The sequence below is a fragment of the Barbus barbus genome (assembly GCF_936440315.1).
Source record: "Barbus barbus genome assembly, chromosome: 39".
Classification (NCBI taxonomy): Eukaryota; Metazoa; Chordata; class Actinopteri; order Cypriniformes; family Cyprinidae; genus Barbus; species Barbus barbus.
The window spans coordinates 26,628,703-26,642,723 of NC_136717.1; the positions used below are offsets into that span (position 1 = coordinate 26,628,703).

The 14,021-nt window shown below is 33.7% G+C and overlaps 1 protein-coding gene across 2 annotated transcripts in view; it reads left to right on the plus strand.

Moving 5' to 3' along the window:
* Nucleotides 1-454: 454 nt before the first annotated feature.
* Nucleotides 455-14,021, plus strand: part of LOC306858718 (regulator of nonsense transcripts 2-like) — a 26,282-nt gene continuing 12,715 nt past the window's right edge. For both annotated transcript variants that reach the window (XM_079399391.1, XM_079399392.1), the window contains exons 1-13: nt 455-546; nt 3,110-3,478; nt 5,249-6,028; nt 7,094-7,254; nt 7,331-7,507; nt 7,891-8,028; nt 8,254-8,357; nt 9,972-10,057; nt 10,234-10,342; nt 10,475-10,588; nt 11,749-11,865; nt 11,949-12,134; nt 12,800-13,003. In XM_079399391.1, coding sequence (XP_079255517.1) covers nt 542-546; nt 3,110-3,478; nt 5,249-6,028; nt 7,094-7,254; nt 7,331-7,507; nt 7,891-8,028; nt 8,254-8,357; nt 9,972-10,057; nt 10,234-10,342; nt 10,475-10,588; nt 11,749-11,865; nt 11,949-12,134; nt 12,800-13,003 — 2,550 coding nt within the window. In that variant the 5' untranslated portion in view covers nt 455-541. The remainder of the gene's footprint in view (nt 547-3,109; nt 3,479-5,248; nt 6,029-7,093; nt 7,255-7,330; nt 7,508-7,890; nt 8,029-8,253; nt 8,358-9,971; nt 10,058-10,233; nt 10,343-10,474; nt 10,589-11,748; nt 11,866-11,948; nt 12,135-12,799; nt 13,004-14,021) is intronic.

A 14,021-nucleotide genomic window follows, 5' to 3' on the forward strand; every position in this document is an offset into this window, starting at 1 on the left:
TATGCGAAATAAATGCAATCTTTTGGGTGGTTCATAATTATATAGCTAGCTACCTAGATTAAACTAAATAAAAATGACACTAAACGAATCTCAAAGCTTACATTGCTATACTATTATAAATAAATGCAATATACGTATATCATTCTGGTGATTAATGATAGATAGATAGATAGATAGATAGATAGATAGATAGATAGATAGATAGATAGATAATGAAAGGTTTTTTACCCTGTCTGAAGGGTTACTGTAACATGAAATAAACACATAAAATGAACATATAAGCGGCGTTTATTAAACGGGTTAAAGCTAAACATTGGAGGTGTGATATGTATTTATTTTAGGGTTAGGGTATATGTACGTGTTATATGTATTTTTCTAGGTTTGCAATTTTATAATTTTTATCCTCACGTAGGCTATTTTTGAGGTGAATGATATATTTTGATCAGGCACGTTTGGGGACGCCGTATTCAGGGGTCCTATTATTAAAAACTACCGAGCGCCGTCATTTTCAGACTAAACTTATGAATATTAACACAAGCGCATGAGGTAAGACTGACATTTCATTCAAAACACAACAGTGTTCATATGACTGACAGAAAATCTCTTTGTTTTTATAATTTCCGTCTGTTTTCATAAACGTGTTGATATTTGACATATCAGCGGCCTCAAACAGCTAACGGCTAATGCTAATTCATAAACACTTAGTTAAAACATCAAATCGCTTCATTAAAATGATCGTATTTATGTTATATATATGAACTGCATATTATTAATTGAGATGACAGTGACAGAAAGTGTTTATCTGGTTTATTTGACCGGCTTTTGTTAATGCAGCTGTTGCTGATTGTTTTTATTTGGACGATGTGTTTGTTCCTTGTTTTGTTTCTTTGTTTGTTATTGAGGGTCTTTTTTAGGGCATAAAAAGTAGGATATGTGTGTGAATGTGTTCTGAGAGTGTTTGTGTGTGGCTTGGCTTGTATGAGCCTGGAACCGGAACCGGAATCTGTCTGTAGATCAGATTCTGCAGAGTCTCTAGAACCATTAACTCATTAAACACACCTGAGCGTGATTGACAGGTGTGTTTGAGGTGCTGACACCACCTGACCTGGACTACACCTTACATGTCTGAAATAAACTAATCAAATAATCACGGCATGGCCAAAATGTGGGGTATACATATACAACCAGAGCAGCCTGGGATGATATATATATCCCATAATGCAGTAGTACAGTATAAGTACATCTTATCCAGAGTGACTAACATTTTTAATGAATTTGATCTGATAATAGTTTTTAAAATGTGATTAAAAGTGCAAAACTTAAAAACAAACTAAACAAAAACAAAAGTGCACTGTATACAGCATAAATTTGATTAAAAGTGGAAAATCTTTTTAAAAAAAGAAGTCAAGAATATCAATTTTACCAGTTATGTCTAAGCTTTTAGAGAAAGTTGTGGCCGAGCAATTCATAAATTATTTAGAAAGTAATAATCTCCTTCATCAGCATCAATTTGGTTTTAGACCACAGCATTCTACAGAAACGGCTATTTGTTATTGTTTAGAAAAGGCTCGATCTTCTTTGGATCAGGGGCATGTGATGGGTGCTGTGTTTATAGATCTGAAAATAGCTTTTGACACAGTTAACCACACTATCTTGATATCTAAATGAAGTACATTTAACTTTAGTAAACGATCACTTGAGTGGTTTACCTCTTATTTAAAGCAAAGGGAACAGTGTGTAAAAATCGAGGATACAAAATCAGTGTTTATAAGGAATAAAATGGGCTTACCTCAAAGCTCAATTTTGGGTCCATAGCTTTTCAGTTTGTTTATAAATGATTTGCCATGTAGTTGTCCAGATGTTGAATGTCAGCTCTATGCTGATGATACAGTAATATATACATCTGCTAAATCATCAGCACTTTTCAATGAGCAAATGGAAAAGATATCTAGGTGGCTCCAGGAAAATAATCTTACATTAAATGTTAAGAAAACTGTCTTTGTGTTTTTCTAATAGAAAGAAAACAGAAAATCTATAAAAACTGGGCATGTGGTTTTTTTTTTGTATTCTGTTTGTGATGTATGAGGATATTGTATGAAGAATTTGTAACGTTAGTTTTTTAGGTATATATAGTTATTTTATTATAATTATTTTGGATATTTATATTTGTATAGATTTTATAGAAAAGCCTTTCTAGGGACATGAGATGCAAATTAGCTTCTGCTATAATCTCTATGTGCAGTGCATTTTTTCCTGTCTTTGTCTGGAATTATGTCTGTTGTATTGTCCCTATTCAAATAAACGTAAAAAAAAAAGAAAAAAAACTATCTGTATACGGTACATTTGTCAATGCTAAATTTCAAATTTTACTGCAAAATATAAAAAACGGTATGCTCTTACAAGTATTTTAAAAAGTATGCCGTATACAGTATAATGTCTTTTAATGCATAGTTTGTTAAAAATGCAAAATATTTTTAAGAACAGTATGCCTTGTGCAAAATTTGATTGCAAGTGCTAAATATATATAAAAAAAGTTGTGTAAAATTTTAAACGAAAAATTTAGATTAAAACTGCAACTTAAAAAATAAAAATGTTTTAAACAGTATGCTGTATACACAACAATGTTTTTTAATGAAAATTGTATATATTTTATTATATTATTATATTTGATTATTTACAGTATTATATTACAGTATAATTTTTTCAGTGCCAAATTGTTTTCAAAAACGTTTAAAATTGTTAAAAAGTATTCCATGGGCAAAATTTGAAGTGTGTCATGTGCAGCATTTGATCACAAGTGCTAAATATAAATAAAAAACACTATAATATACAGTATAATATTCCTAATGCAAAATTTAGTTTAAAAATGCAGAAAAAGTGTGCTATATACAGTGTAATGTATTTCAAAACAAATAATTTTTAAATCATGTGCCACATGCAAAATTTCATTAAATATGTTTTGTAAACAGTATATTTTTCAATTGAAAATTTTATTAAAAATGCAAAAAAAAACGTATACAGTGCAGTATGCAAAACACAACCCTTGACTTTCTATCCTTGTTTTTATTAACAGATATGGTTTAATTTGTTTTATTGTTTTGTTTTGCAGTAGCAGTATGCCTGCTGAGCGTAAGAAGTCCGTCAACATGGAGGAGAGAGAGACGGGCTCCTTCAGCAACAAGGACAGAGACGCAGACAGACCGGCCGCCGCGTCTCGCGACAAGAGCAAAGATGAGACCAAGATGAGCGGGAAGAAGGACGGAGGCAAGACGGCGGAAGATAAGAAGAGACGGGCTGAGGAGGACAAGAGGAAGAAGGAGGAGAAAGAGCGAAAGAAGAAAGAGGAGGAGAAGCAGAGGGCAGAGGAGGAGCAGAAGAAGAAAGAGGAGGAGGAGAAGAGACAGCAGGAGGAGCAGGAGAAGAAGCTCCTGGAGGAGGAAGCCAGACGACAGAAAGAGGAAGAGGCTGCACAACTCAAGTAAGAGGGCTGGACAATATAGCACAGTTATTTTTACAAAACACTAAAGGAACATTTAAAGTCATATTTATTTCAAATCATATTTACATATTTACCGATGTAAACATATGAAATATGATTACATATAAAAAATGTAATATTCCTACAGAAAGTTGTGATTGTTGCAACAAGAAACCAAGTTCTTTGAAAAACATAATTTTCAACACAGCATTCTGATTAAAGCTCCACTTTTTATTAGTTATTTGTATTTATTTATTTATTATATATTTTTTTTTTTTTTTTTTTTTTTTTTACAAAATGTTTTTTTATTTTTGATTAACCAGTCATAATTGTTACTTGAAAAAAATAATTTTAACTTTTTTTTTTAAATTAATTAATCTAGTTCCCTAGGAAACATTTCTCATTTTCATTTGATTTATTATTTGATGTACTTGATGTTGTCAAATAACTAAACCTAAAACTGAAATAAAAAGTAATGAAAACTTTATAGACATAAAAAAAGACCTTATAAAAATTTCTAAAACAAACAAAAACACTTAAAATAAAACAGAAAATATAAAAATAAAAACTAATTTCATCAAAATGTATGGTTTTGCTTTGCAGGGTTATTATAGTTAACTAAAACTAAAGCCATAATAAACATTTTATTTGATAAGATTAACTGAAATAAAATAAAATAAAATTTTAAAAACTTCAAATTCATCTAGTTCCAAGAAAATGGCATTTTCATTTACTTTTCCTTGATATACTAAAATAACAAAAACTACAAAATGAAATAAAAAATATTAAAACTAAATGGACATTGATGAAACACAAAAACTGATTAAAAAAAATGACAAAAACACGATTTTAAAACTTAAAAAAAAAATTAAATAAAAGCAGAAAAATAATAAACTTATTTCAGTTATTAATAAAAATATACCGTATTGACCCAAATATTTTTTTCTTGGAAATGCATCTGAAAAAACGCAGTCACCGGTCATCTTATATTCAGGGTCTAGACCCACAGCAATAGGTGCCGCCACATACGCGTAAAATGAGTGTGCCAAGAAATACGTAATGTAACGTGTTGTAATAATGTTAGAAGATCGCGAGTGAAAACAAAAGAAAAAGAAAAGCTTACAGCGGCATGAGTCGTGACTGTCGTGTTAGCCTGATGGGAACAAACTTCCTCTGTAAGCGATTTAAAAAATGTAAGCCAGTAGCCAGATTTGAAGACTACAATAAGATTTCACTGTTAATGAAATTAACTACTATGAGATTGATAGCCTAATTCAGATGGGCTACCTGTTATTTTTATGGTATATCAAAAAGTGTATATTTTTAAATGTGATTGTTGGTACATTTTACCAGTATTTACTATACTTTCAAAACAAAAATTAAAATGGGAAAAAATATGCAATATAAAAATTTACATTTAGTCATTTATCAGATGCTTTTATCCAAAGTGACTTACAAATGAGGACAATAGAAGCAATCAAAACCAACAAAAGAGCAATGATAAGCAAGTGCTATGACAAGTCTCGGTTATATATATAGATATAGAGAGAAAGAATAGAGAAAGTTAGTGTTAGAGGCTTTTTTTGTTAAATGCATTAAAAAAAAAAATCTTAATAAAACAAGATTTGGTGGGGTGTTTTTGTTTTGTTTTAGTTTTTTTGGAAAAAGCGGGGTGGTCTTATATTCGGGTCAATACGGTAATAGCATCTCATTGCTACTTAATTAACTCTGATTCTTTGTAATCACAGTTTGTTGTTTGTTTCTCATCAGGGAAAAGGAGGAGTCCGAACAGCTCCAGCAGGAGGCGTGGGAGCGTCACCACAGCAGGAAGGAGCTGCGAGCGAAGAACCAGCACGTGCAGGAGACGCGTCCCGAGGAGGCCTTCTTCAGCCGCCTGGACTCCAGCCTGAAGAAGAACACGGCGTTCGTCAAGAAGCTCCGCACGCTCACGGAGCAGCAGCGTGGCTCGCTGTCGCAGGACTTCGACTCACTCAACCTCAGCAAGTACATCGGCGAGGCCGTGAGCTCCATGGTGGAGGCCAAGCTGAAGATCTCGGACGTAGGCTGCGCCGTGCATCTCTGCTCCCTGTTCCACCAGCGCTACGCCGAGTTTGCACCGCTTCTCCTCGGCGGCTGGAAGAGGCACTTCGAGGCCAGGAAGGAGGAGAAGTCACCCAACGTGAGCAAACTGCGGACCGACCTGCGCTTCATCGCCGAGCTCACCATCGTGGGTCTGTTCACGGATAAAGAAGGGCTGTCGCTCATCTACGAGCAGCTGAAGAACATCATCGGCACCGACCGAGAGACGCACACTCACGTTTCCGTCATCATCAGCTTCTGCAAGCACTGCGGAGACGATATCGCCGGGCTGGTGCCGCGGAAGGTCAAGAATGCGGTAGAGAAGTTCAGCTTGTCCTTCCCACCCAGTCAGATCATTAATGCGGAGAAACAGCAGCCGTTCCAGAACCTGCTGAGAGAATATTTCACCTCCCTCACCAAACACCTGAAGAAAGACCACCGAGAGCTGCAGAACACCGAGAGACAGAACAGGTCCGTCTGGATAATGAAGTCTTCCATTTACACAATGTTAATAACTGTGGAAATGTGTCATAACTGTCTGAAACAAGGGTCCGTTAGGGGTGGGAATTGTTTGCAATCTTACGATTCGATTTGATTTGATTATTGACAGTGCAATATTCTGATTCCTATATGGTAAAACTTCCTTCTAGAGGTCATAATGTCTGGAAGTTTTTGTTTTGCATTTTTCATAGCGTTTAATGAGAGTCTCTAAGCATGTATGCATCGTTTATGTAATTTTCATATATTTAATTAATGAATTCAGTAAGAATAATATAACAAAATCAGACAGTACAATATATAAAGTAAAAAATATGTATTTCAGCTAGTTGACAAGGCAGCATTTCTCTCTTTTTTTTTTAGATTATATACGAAAATAACTAAAAATGAAATAAAGGGAAAAAACGACATATGAAAAAAATAATAAAATTGACAAAAACACCTAAGAAAATTACTAAACCTTTCACTAAAATTAAAAGACAAATAAAAACTCCTTCAAAGTTTTAATTAGAAACTATAATAAAATAAAACTAATACAAATGACCGAAACTTTCAAATTAAAATGAAAGTACAAAATATGAATAAATCTATAATAAAAATATTAATAAATCTATAATAAAATTAAACTATTAAAAATATTGAAAACGCTCAACAAAATGACTAAAACTGTAGCTAAAATGAAAACAGAAAATATTAAAATAAATCTAATTCAAAATATTAATAAAAACTATAATAAATTAACACTGATATTTACACAGACTGTTTAATGAAGCTCATAACTGGCATAAATGCATTTACTTAAATTTATCCCTAGCTGATCCATTTCCTTAAATCTTAATGAGTGAGTGAATGATTCATTAACTCAGTCCTGCTGATCCCTTCAGAAAGTTAGGCTACTTCTGTCTTTATGAATGGGTTATTGAATTATTCACTCAACCGATTCATTCTAAAATGCAGGTTCAGAACCAGTGCTGTGTGTTGCTCTGAGATGTGCTTCTGCTTTGGAATTATCTTCACTGTTTGCGTGTCTCTGTGCAGGCGTATCCTGCACTCTAAAGGAGAGCTCAGCGAGGACAGACATAAGCAGTATGAGGAGTTTGCCACCTCCTATCAGAAGCTGCTGGCAAACACACAAACGCTGGCCGATCTGCTGGACGAGAACATGCCTGAACTTCCTCAGGACAAAACCATCCAGGAAGGTGCGACAGTCGGCACGACTTCATCCGTGTAAGAGTTTGTCTTGACATGCGCATGATTTGTTGATTTGTGTGGCAGAACACGGTCCGGGCATCGATATCTTTACGCCGGGGAAACCGGGAGAGTACGATCTGGATGGAGGGATCTGGGAGGACGAGGATGCAAGGAACTTCTACGAGAACCTGGTGGATCTGAAGGCGTTTGTACCTGCTATCCTCTTCAAGGACAACGAGAAGGGCAGCCAAACCAGCAAAGGTACCGAATGCTTCCACTATTACTTATATACTGTCATAGTAGTTATTAATATTTAGAATTAGCCTTTATTTTTATATTTTAAAAAAATCCTTTTTGGTAATTGTTAGTAATTTCCTTTTGAATAGATTGGTATTTTTTTTAAAATAGTTTTTGCTTTTATTTTCCTATTTAGCATTTATTTTATTTCAGAATTTTATTTTTTTTATTTTTTTTATTTTTTTGAATTAGTGTTTTATTTTTTTACATTTTCTGTTTCTATTTTCATTGTAGTAATTTGCATTTATTTTATTATTATTTTTTATTAGTTTGTTTATACAGTTTTTTTTTTGTTGCTTTTTTTTTTTTTTTAAGTATGTGAAACATTATGTGGTCTTTGTGTGCAGAAGGACAAGAGGTAAACAGCACTGAGGAGTTGGAGATGGAGTTGGAAGCGCTGGACATCACTGATGACCCGATAGATCTGGACACACCTGACGAGACTGAAAGTGAAGAACTGGCCAAAAAGTTACTGGATGAGCAAGGTAAACATGCTTTCTCAATGAAACCCACTGATCAATGCACCTCCTAAACCTCCAGAGGGCACTGAAGGGGAAGTGCAGGATCTTTCCAGCAGCCCGACTTTATCTGTATTTTGCTTTTTTTTTTCCCCTGGTGACTGTAATTTTATATATGTGCGGATTCATTATCATAAGTCAGTGTTTGAATTGTCATGTCATTTGTGTGTGTGTGTGTGTGTGTGTGTACAGAGCAGGAGGATGAGGAGGCCAGCACCGGCTCTCATCTTAAACTCATCGTGGACGCTTTCATCCAGCAGCTCCCAAACTGCATCAACAGAGACCTGATTGACAAGGTAAAGAGTTAAAACACACACAGTTTTAAAAATCTGAGTACTTCAACTTAAAGCGTCTGCCAATTATAATTTTTATTCTATTTTTTTAATTGAATACTTTTATTTTATTTCATGTTTAGATTTTAAGTTTTTATTTTAGTAATTTTGTTGAGCTTTTATCATTTTTTATTATTTTTTTTTAAATATTTTATTTATCATTGATTTACTTTTATTTCAGTTTTGTAATTTTAGTACTTAAACTTGTAAATACTTGTAGTGGTCTCGTACTGTATCGTGTATCTTGTCAGTGTGTGCACTTGCTTGGCCATTTGTAGTTGATAAACAGGAAAGTGGGTTCAAGCGCCAGCAGAAGGCAGTGTAATGAAGTGGTCTTTAAGAGAAGCAGTCTATCAGCGGAAGTTTAAAATCAGCTCGTAAGTGTATTTACTTGTCTCAGTGTTTAGCGCATTTGCCGTTGCTAGGAAACGCTTATTTTGTTTACTAGGATGAGAGTTGCTGAAATCGCGTTTGGTCTCGTACTGTATCGTGTATCTTGTCAGTGTGTGCACTTGCTTGGCCATTTGTAGTTGATAAACAGGAAAGTGGGTCCAGCTGAATTGAAATGATCATTTGTTGGTTTGGTATAATAAAGGTTATTATACCGCGGCAGCGGTCGCGGCAGTCGTCGTGTGAAGCCCTCTTAGTGTGAAGACCAAAGAGTGTAAAGACCATCGACTCTACCGTGCGACTCCACCGGGCAGGGACACCGGCAAGGGATAGTAGTAGCTTTTTATTTAATTTCTTTATTTTCTTAAATATGTGGGTAGATAGTATTTATAGAGTTGTAACTTTTTAGTTTTAGTTACTTTTTCTTATTTGTAAGTCGCTTTGGACAAAAGCGTCTGCTAAATGACAAAAGTAAAGTAAAGTAAAGTAAGTAAATATATAATTGTACATTTTTTATAAAGCTTTGCATTAAGTACTTTTATTTTGTTTATATTTTCAGATTTCATTTTAGTTTTAGTATTTTTGTTGTTTTTATCATTTTATTAGGTTATTAATATTTCTATTCTTCTTTAATACATTATTTCAGTTTTAGTAATTTTATTACTTCAACTTATATATTAATGCTGTCTAACGATTGATCGCGATTAATCACATCCAAAATAAAGGTTTTTGTTTATATAATTTATGTGTGTGTACTGTGTATATTTATTATGTGTATATATATATATACAAACACATACATGTATTTAAGAAAAATGTTATGTTATATATTAAATATATTGATGGATAATATCAAATATATGTATAATATAAAATATATTGCGTATAATATAAAGTATATATACTTTTTTCAGTTCTATTTTTAAGTTTTTCATTGAAGATTTGATTTGAATATTTTTTTGTTAATATATTTTAATTTTATTTTAGTCATTTTGTTATGCTTTTATCATTGTAATGATTTTAAAAAAACTTATATTTATCTTAAATCTATTTATTTTCCACATCTAATTTTCATTTAAGAGTAAGTTTTTAATTTATTACGTTTATATTATTTCAGCTTTATTTCATATGGGGCTGATGGGTTGTTATGCTTGTTTTGTGTTCAAACGTGTTCCTGTGTGTTTTCAGGCTGCTATGGACTTCTGTATGAACATGAACACCAAGTCCAATCGCAGGAAGTTGGTTCGAGCTCTTTTCACGGTGCCCAGACAGAGGTGTGTGAGTGTGTGTGTGTGTGTGTGTGTGTGTGTGTGTGTGTTTACAGCATCTGTAGATGTGAACACTAGATGGAGCCAGAGCTCTTGAGTTTTCAGTCATTTGATCTTATCAAGTGTTCATTCAGATTTGAAGTGTGGCTGTGCATTAATAATTTTACAAATGTGTGTGTCAGGCTGGATCTGTTGCCGTTCTACGCTCGTCTGGTGGCCACTCTACACCCGTGTATGTCTGACATAGCTGATGACCTCTGCTCAATGCTCAAAGGAGATTTCAGATTTCACGTGAGTGTGTTTCTCATGGGCTAAACGCTATCAAACCAGGATGCCCTAAAATGAGTCTGGGTCTGCAAGTCACCAGAAACTAGTTAGCACAAATAACACATGAAAGTGAGTGTGTTTGTGTGTTTCTTGCAGATCAGAAAGAAGGACCAAATCAACATTGAGACCAAGAATAAGACGGTGAGGTTCATCGGGGAGTTGGCCAAGTTCAAGATGTTGTCCAAAACGGACACGCTGCACTGCCTCAAGGTGAACACCTACAGTGTGTACTAGCTAGGGATGTCAACAATAGTGCTTCATTATGAAGTCCATACTAAAATAAAAAATGTAATGATAGCAGTCTCTTTTAATTTGATTTGTTTTTATTTAATATGTGCTTTATATTAAGGAGTGAGTTCAATACAGTGTAAATATTTTCATTTTTGGTCATTGAAATTAAGCTAAAATAAAATATAAATATTAGATGACAAACTTCAACTTAAAAAATCTTTAAAACAAAATTAGAAATGTTAATAGAATTAATGAGAGAACTGAAAACTAAACAGACTAGCCAGGGTTTTTATAGTTACCTATAACTAAAACAAAAACCATTAGAAAAACATTTGTTACTTGAAATAAAATTAAATGTACTTCTTATTTATTTTAACTTGAAAAACCAAAAAAATCATATAGACATAAAAACTGTCTAGAAAAAACGAATAAAAATGGCAAAATAATTAACTAAAATAAAGATGCAAACAGGAAATATAAAAATGTAAATATATTAAAGTAACATGGGAACTAATTGATAAAAAATAAATACGTTTAACTTGCACTAAAATAACAAATTAAACTGAAATAAAAATTAATAGAACTATGTAGACATATTTAAAAAAAAAAACTAATAGAAATGACAAAATACTGAAACTTTAAGTGAAATTAAAATAACAGAAAATATAAAAACAATATCTTGAAAATATAAATAAAAACTATAATAGTATCTCAATGATACTAAAATTACACTGGAACTAACTGATATATAAAATAATTTTAAATGGAAGTACTAAAAGTACTAGGACTAAAACGAAATAAAAAGATATAAAAGATATTTAAAAATAAATAAATTTGTTAAAATTTAAAAAAATACATAGTTTTTTTTTACTAAAAATTTTAATGAAATGAAAATATAAAAAACCCTGCAAATATAAAAATTAAAATTAAATAAATTTTTAATACACTAATAGTATATATCAGTAATACTAAAATAGCACTGGGTCAGTAGCATTTTAGCTTTGCTGTGATATTAAAGTTCATGTGCTGATAATAACATAGGCTGCTGAAACTTTGGTATCATCATATCCTCAATACAGACATTTATTTCAGCATCTCTAATGCTCTCTCTGTGTCTGTGTGTGTGTGTGTGTGTGCAGATGTTGCTGTCTGATTTCTCTCACCATCATATCGAGATGGCCTGCACACTGCTGGAGACCTGTGGACGCTTTCTCTTCCGCTCGCCGGACTCTCACCTGCGCACGAGCGTCTTACTGGTCCGTCTTCACACAAGCAGACACACTAACATGCAAACCTGCAGCCACCCTCTTCATGCTGTTGATCGTGTGTGTGTTTACAGGAGCAAATGATGCGGAAGAAACAGGCTCAGCATCTGGATGTGCGTTACGTGACGATGGTGGAGAACGCCTATTACTACTGCAACCCGCCCCCCGTGGAGAAGACGGTCCGCAAGAAGAGGCCGCCGCTGCAGGAGTACATCCGCAAACTGCTCTACAAAGACCTGTCCAAGGTCACCACTGAGAAGGTGTGTCACGCATAATTTGTGACCAAAAGAAGCGTGAACTTCTATATATATATAATTGTTTTACTAGTGTATATATATATATATATATATATATATATATATATATATATATATATATATATATATATATAATTTTACATATATTTTTTTAATTATATTACAATATATAAAATATAAAGATACTGCATTAACTAATATATTATGAAACAATATTGTAAATACTTTAAAACACATTAAAAACATAAATGTTAAATATATATTTTATTATGCATTATTATAAAAGTATAATGTTTTATAATAATAGAGTGTGTTTGTGTGTGTTATATTTTTATATATAGTAAAAGTATAAATTCATATATAGTAGAAAATACATCAAAAAGCATAAATATAAAAATATTTAGAAAAGATGTATCTTATTATTAAATAGTTTTATTAAAGTATCTATTATTTAATAATTGTGTGTAAAATTTTTATATATAACATAACAATATACATATATAGATATATTTATTTATTTATAAAATGTACATTATTTAAATGTATTAATGTTTGTATTAGATTTATTTTAGGCTGTTCCCAATCTACAAAGACACCAAAAACAAGCAAAATACTGGAGGAGTGCATTTAGCTTTAGTTGTGTGTAAAATCAGTTTTGTTGTCTGTAGGTGTTGAGGCAGTTGAGGAAGGTGCCCTGGCAAGATCCTGAGGTGAAGAGTTACCTGATCTGCTGTATGATCAACATCTGGAACGTCAAATACAACAGCATCCACTGCGTGGCCAACCTGCTGGCCGGACTGGTGGCGTATCAGGAGGACGTGGGCATTCATGTGGTGGACGGTGTGCTGGAGGACATCCGCCTCGGCATGGAGGTCTGTGTGTGTGTGTGTGTGTGTGTTACAACCCATTACCATACATTCTAGTCAAGTCACACTTATTTCTATGGTGCTTTATGCAATATAGATTGTTTCAAAGCAGCATCACAGTAATAAACAGGAAAATTATCGTATTGCAGAAACATGATTAATTACAGAACATTAAAGGTGCCATAGAATGCATTGATACAGTATTTTAAATTGTTCTCTGATATCTACACAGAAGGTATGTGGCTTAGGTAAGGGCACAAAATCTCCAGAAACAATTTTACATGTCCATTTACAACCCTAGGATTTCTCCCTAGAATGAAACGGTCTGTTATTGGCTTATTTGGCAGGGTCATGAATAATAATGAGCTCTGCTCTGATTGGCTGTTTCACAGTACGGCTCATCAGCAAGAAGGAAGCACAGGGAGGAAAATATATATTTAAATACTTTCTCTCGCAGTTATATCGTCGGGTAATTATACTGTATATAAAACGCGGGCATCAGGGAGCCGTTATTAATATGCGAGGCATTGAAACTGCTTTTGAACGATCCATCGATCGCGTTATAGTTTCACTTTCAAGAGACGCGATCACACAAACTATGTTTACATTATGGAGTAACAGTACTTTCCACACATTTCACAAGATCAGATGCTTGTCAGTGGTGCTCAGGATCTGTAAGTCATTCGCCATCATCCTCATCTCTCCTTACTGAGAGTGAAATCTTATGTACTGTCACAGGCTACCGCTAGCAAGGAGCTAACCATGTCCCTTTAGTGGCTCGCGTTATTTGCTTTCTGTGCCTTTCTGAATACAGACACCAACCCATCCCTGCACTTCACACCCCCTGCACGGCCTGGAACATAACATTTATTTTGTTATTTTCGCTGTTGTCCGCGCTTGTTTATTTACAATACCTGCAGAGCTTCTGATGGTTCGGCCGGCTTAGAACAAGGGCGGGTTTATGCAAATGTTGGGGGCGTAGTGATCGCGACTGTTGCGTCACAGTCAGTGTTATGTTCTGATT